This window comes from Castanea sativa, chromosome 1, assembly GCF_040712315.1.
Source record: "Castanea sativa cultivar Marrone di Chiusa Pesio chromosome 1, ASM4071231v1".
NCBI classification, from domain to species: Eukaryota; Viridiplantae; Streptophyta; class Magnoliopsida; order Fagales; family Fagaceae; genus Castanea; species Castanea sativa.
The window spans coordinates 84,302,843-84,311,641 of NC_134013.1; the positions used below are offsets into that span (position 1 = coordinate 84,302,843).

At 32.4% G+C, this 8,799-nt stretch overlaps 1 protein-coding gene across 1 annotated transcript; it reads right to left on the reverse strand.

Moving 5' to 3' along the window:
* Nucleotides 1–242: 242 nt before the first annotated feature.
* LOC142635926 (glutamate receptor 2.8-like) lies at nucleotides 243–8,048 on the reverse strand. The gene is made up of 5 exons (XM_075809973.1): nucleotides 7,793–8,048; nucleotides 2,357–3,666; nucleotides 1,809–2,121; nucleotides 1,265–1,674; nucleotides 243–746 (listed from the first exon to the last, which is right to left on the reverse strand). Exons 1-5 carry the CDS (start codon nucleotides 8,046–8,048, stop codon nucleotides 243–245), a joined length of 2,793 nt encoding a protein of 930 aa, XP_075666088.1.
* Nucleotides 8,049–8,799: the final 751 nt, after the last annotated feature.

The following is an 8,799-nucleotide window of genomic DNA, read 5'->3' on the forward strand; positions in this document are numbered from 1 at the left end:
TGGTCAATGTAACGATGAAGCCAAGGTCTATTTAAACTACTTAAACATAACAGTGATTTTATGTATGATACATATTGTTAAATGGTTGAGTTGGATCACGTGCCGACGCAACCTTAGGAATTGGAATATTTTTAGAGTACTTGGATTTACCCTTATGAAGCCTTCATCTACTTCTCTTTCTCTAATTAGCAAGAAAAAGGAAAAGATAAATCTGTAATAAGCTAGCCACATCCACAGATGCATCACAAATTTTCGTCATCGTCATATACATCAACATTGTCTGCTCCTTCACTGCTTGTCCTCGAATGGTTTTGCTTATCATCTATACTAGGTGAAGCTCCAAAGCCATCAGGACTTATTTTAGGATTTAGTGGAGATACATTTTTCCTAAAAGGATATGAACATTGATCTTTTTGGTCGAAATGCTTTACCAACTCAATGAGTTTCAACCAAAAGGATCCTTCGGCAGGGACAATGTTTGAGGTTGGCCAATGAAAGTGAAGGAACTTCACCACATGTATCAATAGGGAAAACATGGAAGTCAGTCCAGCTATGATGAAAAGGCCCCCAAAGCTATACACACCAAGACTAGGAGAATCTGTAGAGATTTCAGCACTTCCATCTACACATGTAGTTTGACTTTCAAAATACTTCCTCATAATTCCTGTCATCTTATCTGTATCTTCAGTGACATTCAAGACTGCTCTTGAAATGTAAGAGACTAGAGGGGAACCACGTGGGAAGGCCTGAAGAAAGAAAGCAAAAAATATTTAATTATATTGATAAATCTATATTAAAATATAAATATGATTTTACAATAAATAAACTTGTTTTTTATTAAATAAGAAAAACATACTTAAATGAAGTCATGTAATGTAATATGACCAACGCTAGGATAGTGCTTGAGGACCATATAAAGCCATGTATGAATTCATTTGTAACCAAACTTGGCAGAAGAGAGATAACAAAAAGGGAAAGAAAGTGCTTCTGTTCCTCTTCCCTCTCCAATTTCTCTCATTGTGAGTGGCGTGTGTGTGTGTATAAGACATGGATGACTAGTCTAAGACATGGATACCATAAAATTGTTGCATTTATCTTGCTCACTTATGACCTACAGAAACATTGACCATAAAAGTATCTAAATCAATAGAATGTTCTACAAAGTGAATGCAACATATGTATAAGAAATATCTAAACAAAAATATATCTGCATTCTTTTTTCCCATATTATGTTGAGAGGATAGGTTGAGAGATAGATACTCACAAAGCCAAATCCATCAGTTTTGTAGATTGGTCCAACCATTGCATACCTAGAGCCATACTTTGAGAGGAAAAGCTTAATGTAAGGGATCTCATCAAAAATAGCAGCTACACCACCATTATGAGTTCCATTCGACAGAGCTTCATCATACTCCTCAGGGGTTCTATAAGGCTTCAACTTGGACTCATCGATATTGAACTGTTTTATGAGAAGCTCTCTAACGAAGGAATCATTATGATATCCTACAAAGTAACCATTCCTTTTGATCTCTTTTACATCAACAAATTCAGGTTTCAATTGTTGTACCGTCAACATTGAAGCTAAGCTTGCCGTGTAACTCTGTGTTAGGATGAGTACCATGAAGGCCCATATTATCAGCACAAATCTTGACAAATTGGTGACTACCTTCTCCCCTAAAACATCATCAATATTTGAGCATGTACAAAGTGTTACAGATGTTTGAATTGTTTCCTTAAAAATAAAGGAAGTGCCTGGGAAAAAAAAGAAATGAAATAAAATTTTATTTGTAGGGGTAAAGAGAATTTACTATAACTAGAGGTGAGCGTTGCAAAGGAGAACAAGAAAATCGTGCCAATCTGTTGATCAGGGGGCCCTCTAAACTTATTATTTACATGGTGTTCAAGAACCCATGTTACCAAACCTGTAAAAATGGTGGCTGCACCGATTGCTAACCAAAGTTCCCAACTTAGCGGCTTTAAAAAAATCCATATGTTTTTCTTTTCATTATCTTTCATCAAAACCACCATTGACACACCTGATTCAGAGTAAGGTAATGTAAAATCAACATATGAGGAGCGATTAGCTACAATTGTTGTGTCTCCAACCACAGCATCAAAGTTCTGCATTTTGAGAGAAGGATGTGAGGAATATCATATTATCAACAATGCAGCAAATGCAATAAATTTAACAACTTGTTGAGATAATAGATTGTAATTAATACAACATCACTTTCATATAAAACCATCATTGAAATTACTTGTATTGTATAGCAATCACAAGTTACTACCTCAACAGTTGTGAAAAAAATTGTATCATGTACATATAATAACCAAGTATTGTAAACTAAAAATTTACCTTAAGTTTGATTTGGTAAAGAAGTTCATCATAAGTTCCTGCACTCTGTCCATTTTTAGTCACATAGGGCACAAATTCATGTGGAAGGGGGAAGGGTAACATATGCAACACAGCAAGGAACACATCAATTGAAAACCCGGATATTTTTGGTTTATTGGTACGAGGACACCATTCAATCTTTATAAACTCATTAAAACCATCTCTTGCTGGAACCCCAATCCTTAACTTTTTTGGTTGGTTTGTTGTGTCTCCAGGCCAGACTGGTTGCTTAAGATTGTCCTTTGATACTGAGTATGCTATAGTATAAATGTCATCTACTTCTTTTGAAAGTCCTTTCTTGGTGTTCCAATACCCAATAATCCTCTTGGTTTGTCCTATCACATTGAAGATTTCAAAGGTTGAAGCTTTCAACTGTCCCTTAACCAAATAAAATTTCCCACTTAGGCCTTGAAATCTTGTGCTTGCAATTGTGTTGAGAAGCCTTAGACCAATTTCAGAAACTCCTATGGCTGCAAGGTCTACTTTACTTTCACGAGCATTTTGCTTTAAAAAGCTAGAATTATCTATATTGGCCTTCTCCACTGCCATAGCTAATGCCCAAATTGAATCATATGCTTTTAATCCAATGAGGTTTAACCCAAAAGTCTTATAGTTTGCTTTTCCTGAGGTGAGATTTGTTTTCCATCTTCTTTCAAAATCTTCTAGACCTTTCGAAATTTGTATGTAAGGCCTAATTCCTAATACACCTTGCATTGAATCCAAGACCTTTGAGTCAATAGTATCTAATGAACTCGATAGCCCTTGTGTCATTATCCATGCATACCCTTCACTCATCATTCTGGAATTCTTTACAAGCACAAAAAACTTTGAGGCGAGAGAAGCACGCATGTGTACAAGGAATATTCTTGTTTGCATTTCCTTTAAGTTGTTAAGCTCCTTTAAAATATCACTCTCTTTTGAAGATGGAGAAATGACACTTCTGTATGGCAATCGGACATCAACCTCTTGGAAAGCATCTATCAAACATAGAATTAAGTCATTGCCATAATCTGTGTCTTCATTGATAGTAATGACTTCTCGCCAACCATAAGCTTGAATTAAGGTGGCTAGGGCTTTCACTTGAGCTGAATCATCTTGGGTTGTCTGGATGAAAAATGGGTTATGGTTTGGGGAAAGAAAGGGACTTGTGGCTGAGAAAGAAAGTATAGGAACATGAGCCTTTTCACCAAGTTTTGCGACAAACTTAGCTTCCGTTGTCCTTTGAGGTCCTATGATGGCATGCACATTTTCGTTCTTCATCAGATCTAGAGCTGCATTTCACATGAATGAGTCAGGAAATCCATGTCTAGTGGATATATTCATTTGAAGTTGATTCATTTCATGTTTTAAATTAAATATTACAAATCTAAAAATATATCTAGTGTCAAGTTATAAAAAAATTTAAATGATGTAGCACTTTATAGTCTATACACTTTCAAATCTATGAAATAAAATTTTAACCATGAAATATACTTTATCCATTTCAAGTGAAATGAAGAGAACCCTGCTGAACTAGACGTTTGTTTAATTGTATACTTGCGTGCAACTACTTGATACACTTACCAATTTAGGTTTTTCTTAGAAATGCAAGTATGAAAATTCCAAAAAAGTGGAATTTGAAGAATCAATAATATATAACAATGGGATGCAGCACTAAGCAGTAAGCACTACTGCTCTTATCATTGCCATGAAGTTAAGATAAACTTGTGTTTACAAATAAGTACTCTTGGAATGGAATGTAATGTATTAAAAGCAAGGGAAATGAATGGAAAATAATAGAATGAAATGGAATTAAGTAATCTTAATTCGATGTTTTAAAAAAATGAATGAAAATGAATGGAATGTAAGTAATTTTGTTTGGGAGTAACATAGAGGGAATAGAATGAAATAATTTTATAATAATATTACTATTAGACCCTTATTTTAAAATAAATGGTTGAATATATATAGGTATTTTGGGAGTTTTGGTAAAAAAATATTAAATATAATTTCATTTCTTCCAATTCCTCCCAATTTCGAGGGAAATGAAAAATTTGAGGTTTTAATGGAATAGAGAGGAATGAGTGTTCCCTTCTACCCATTCTATTCTCTCTTACTTAAACTCCCAAGCAAGGAAATGAACTTTCCATTCTCTTCATTAAAACTCTCAAACAAGGGAAGAAAAAAATATTTTAAAATTATTTTTTTCATTCTTGTCCATTCTATTCCCTCTTCCAAATGAGGACTAAGTATAGCCATGTAGGAGAGAATTTGCATAACGCTTATATAAATAACATTGTCAAGAATTAAATGTATCCAAATAAACAAACAACAAGAAAGATCATCATTGGAGGAATGGAATGCCTAAAGGCTTGTAAATAGAGAGGAAAAAAAATGCGATTTCGCAATATAATTAAACTAGTGGTTGAATTATTTTTCTATATAAAGATATGTTTGCCTATGTGGAAGCATATTTTGAGATGTCTTACAGTTAAAATTTAGGACTTTGTGAAGGTCCATTCACATAAACAAGAAATATAATGTTAATATACACAACAATGTTTAATTTAACGTGATTTGGCCAACATGATGCTTACATTTATGAGCGATGCCAATCAAAATTCACTATTAGTGATAGTAGCCGCATATAAAAAATTGTTGATTTGATTTTTTTTTTTTTGTTAAGTGAAAAGTGAAAATAGTATATGAGATTTATAATAATTAGTCCCAAACTCTTTTTAAAATAATGTGATTACTTACTAACAAAGTATTATTGATACAATATATTAGATTTTCTAAATTAAGCTATTTATATTTGTTATTTGAAAGTGTACATTTTGTAAGGTTTTTTTTTCCCTAAAGGAAACTTAATGCATTTGACATTCAATTATTATATGCAGTGAGATATTTTATGAATAATATAATGTGTGGTTGTAATTTGTTTATGACACTCCTTACAAATAATTCATTCTTTATTTATACGTCTTGAATGGCCTAAAAAGAAAGTTGATATGTTAAATCTATCATTTATATTTGAAAAAAGTACAATAGTTTAATAGCATAAGAAAATTTTAATTTTATAAAGAATCTACTATCATTACACTGAGAATGTGACATAATTGTTAATAAAGTAGCTCCTCTTTTTACACAAACCTCTCCTTACAATGCATCACTCAAGTGGACTGAATAAATTAAAGTTGATCGAATGGATCAAATAAAAAATATTCCAATGTTACATTGAGAATGTGACATAATTATCTATCAAATAACTATTCTTCCTACACAAACCTTTCCTCACAATGCATCATTGAAGTGGATTGAATGAACCAAAGTGGGCTGAAATGGTCTAAATGAACAAAAGATGACCAAAATGGACTGAATGGACCAAAGTAGACTGAATCTAACGAAAATGGACCAAATAGACCGAAATTAAACGAATGGACCATAGTGGACGGAATAAGACTGAATAGATTGAAATACTACGCTGATGTGGCTCAATAGAAGCGTAGCAACAATAAATGTTAGGTTTGAACTTTTAGATATTTATATATTATATATTGATGGATAAAAACTTACAAACACTCAACCAAACCTCACAAAACACAAAAAAACTCAACCTCTCACTTTTGCATAAACAAACTATACTAAATCTGATTACACCTAAAACAAACTCTCAAAACCAGCTCACAAACGAGACATTCATAAATTACACAATCACAATTCCAAAATCCCAATACACCTATTGATGCTCTCTGATCACTTAAACAATAGACAACCTCTGAACACACAATGCACGTGTATCTTTTAATTTCAAAAGAACTACCAGCCTTTTTTTTTTTTAAAGAAAGCATACTCCATCTTCTCTTAAAATTCTTCTCCTTTTTCCCACTTCTTGGTCAAGTCAAAGTTGTCAAACATGTTGCAACATTTGCCTCTATATATAATACTTCAATATATATTCATTGGTTGACAAGGAATATTTTTCTTATGTGGCCAAGAAATATCAAATTGGAATATACTTTCCTTCCTCATGAAAGAAAAAAGTATTTAAGACATTTTCCAATAGTTAAATTTATGTATTGAGGTTTTTAGGTACTGCTAAGATCTGGCCGAAGGCCAAGCAAGCATAAGTAGAGCATTCACATCCAACTTTACAAACTTTAACCAAATTTAAAGTAAAAGCCACTGTTGTTTTGTTGTAAAATATTTTTCAGATAATGTTTTTGGTACTTACTAGTGTTGTAAAATCTTGATAAGAAAGATGATACATATTTTCAGTTGACCTGGAAAACAAATTTATGATCTCCATAAACGTTTTAAGCCCCAAAAATTTGTACATGATTTTCCAAAACAGTTTTCTTTTTTGGTGATTTGTGCATAAAGTGCTCTTCAGTTTGGATTTTAAAAAAAATGTTTTGAAGATCTGGATTCTAATGATCTTATCTCTGAGGTGCTTCTCTTATTGTATATTGATTAAAGCAAAAAAGGATAATTTAATTTCTATCTATGCTCCGATCCAGTTGTTGATAATGAAATTTGATCTCTCTCTCTCTCTCTCCTTCTCTCAATGTACATAAACAATTTTGCCCAATCATTAGTTATATATGTGACTCCTCTTTTTACTAAACCACTAGTCAAGGCTCGACAGATTGTTAATAATTTTTGCCGGACCTGGCCACAACTCACAAGTAAGCTAAATAGTGGAGCAAATGATCCATAACAAAGCTTAAATTTATGTCCTAAAAAAAAACTTAAATTTATGTATAATATTAAAACTACTTGATGAAGCACCTTGTTTTAAAAGGGAAGCTAGGGTAGCAAATAGAAATAGCACTCTATCCCTTGAGAGCTAGGGTCAATTTTCCACAACAAATAATTTTATTTGAATAGGGACTACTTAATTTAGTCACTCATTTGGTTAGTTTATAGCAATATATTTTGAAAAATCAAAATATTCTGTTCATGTAGATAAAGACATGTTAACGATCAATGGTGTATGCATGTCTTATATGAATTTAGAAGGAAAAAAACAAAAACTCAGGAAGTGGAGTATTATTTCTGAAACTAGGAGATGACTTTGGATGTTCTCTCAAGCCTCTCAACAGAGATTAATTATTGCAAATGTCAAGAGCAACATTTGAGACCCACCTTAAATGCAAAATGAATTATTGCAAGTGGGAGGATTCAAAATATAATGCTTTTATGATGGACCATAATTTAATGGGTGTGATATCCCATATTAAGGGGCAAAAAAAAAAAAAATATATATATATATATATATATATATATATTCTCCTATTTGTGCATGTATGCGCGTGTGTTTTCCATGCATTTTCTGACAGAAAAGATATACCAGTTTTATTACTTCTACGTACCAAAAAATAAATATAAAATGATGTGAGTGACAGTGTTAATTACCTGCACATGCAGCACCAATAACATCATCCTTAGAATCCCTGATGAATAGGCTGAGTCTAGTTCGATAATTAGAATTCACAGCGTAGAAATCAGAGACCGCCATCAATATATAGCTCTTTGCCACTTCTCCCTTTGTGGAGTTCAAATCAAGAACAACACCCACTCGTACTACTACATCATCTGCCATTGACTGTTTACCCAAGAGGCTGAGCAAGAGAAAGAGGAAGAAAAATAAAAGGTGATTCAGGTTTGCCATTGTCATTCTTAATTGGCTTAAAGGGCCATGCAGTAATGACTTAGACCTAAGTAGCAATTAGATTACTTTGCCAAATGTAGGTTTTGGGTAATAGAATTGGGAAATGTGTGTGTGGAATTGTTTGTTGTAATAGCTTGAGTGATAGATGATGAGTTATCAAAGTCCAAGAGTAGTAAATATAACTGGTAGAAGAAGTGGGACAAGTAGAAAAAGGAATGATAGGGTTGGAGAAAGCATGTATGGGATCTTGTTTTGGCTCATCCCTATTTGTAGACTAATTGGTTACTTTTTTTTTTTTAATAAATATTTTTATTTAACTTTTGGAATTGTTAGGATCTGAAAATATAGATTTTTACATAAAAAAAATTGTCAAATTTTATAAACCTATGTAAAATGAAATTTAATAAAGTTAATATATATTTTTAATTTTTTAATGAATTCTAGAATTGTTTTCTTTTAAATATATATTATATATTTTTATTTATTTAAGACTTTACATCACTTTACTACATTTTACATTTTGACTAAGAATATTAGTGCTCCAAGTCTAAAGATAATAACAATGTCGTGTAGGAAAACCACGCAACAAAAAGATGAGACAAGGCAAGTTGGGGTAAGATTGGGTGGAGACATTTTGTCATCTTTAATAAGTTGGTTTCGAAATGATGAGATATGAGCGTGAGAAAAATGCAATGGGTGGTGGCAAATAACAAGATACTCAAAACATGATGAAATAAGACAAGGTTATGAT

Excerpts from the sequence above, each read along its gene's own strand:
- LOC142635926 (XM_075809973.1), bottom strand. The coding sequence starts at position 8,048 with ATGGCAAACCTGAATCACCTTTTATTTTTCTTCCTCTTTCTCTTGCTC. Across the intron at positions 3,667-7,792 it reads TATTGGTGCTGCATGTGCAG|CTCTAGATCTGATGAAGAAC; the intron begins GTAATTAACACT and ends TGTGAAATGCAG. Across the intron at positions 1,675-1,808 it reads AACGCTCACCTCTAGTTATA|GGGAGAAGGTAGTCACCAAT; the intron begins GTAAATTCTCTT and ends ATGATGTTTTAG.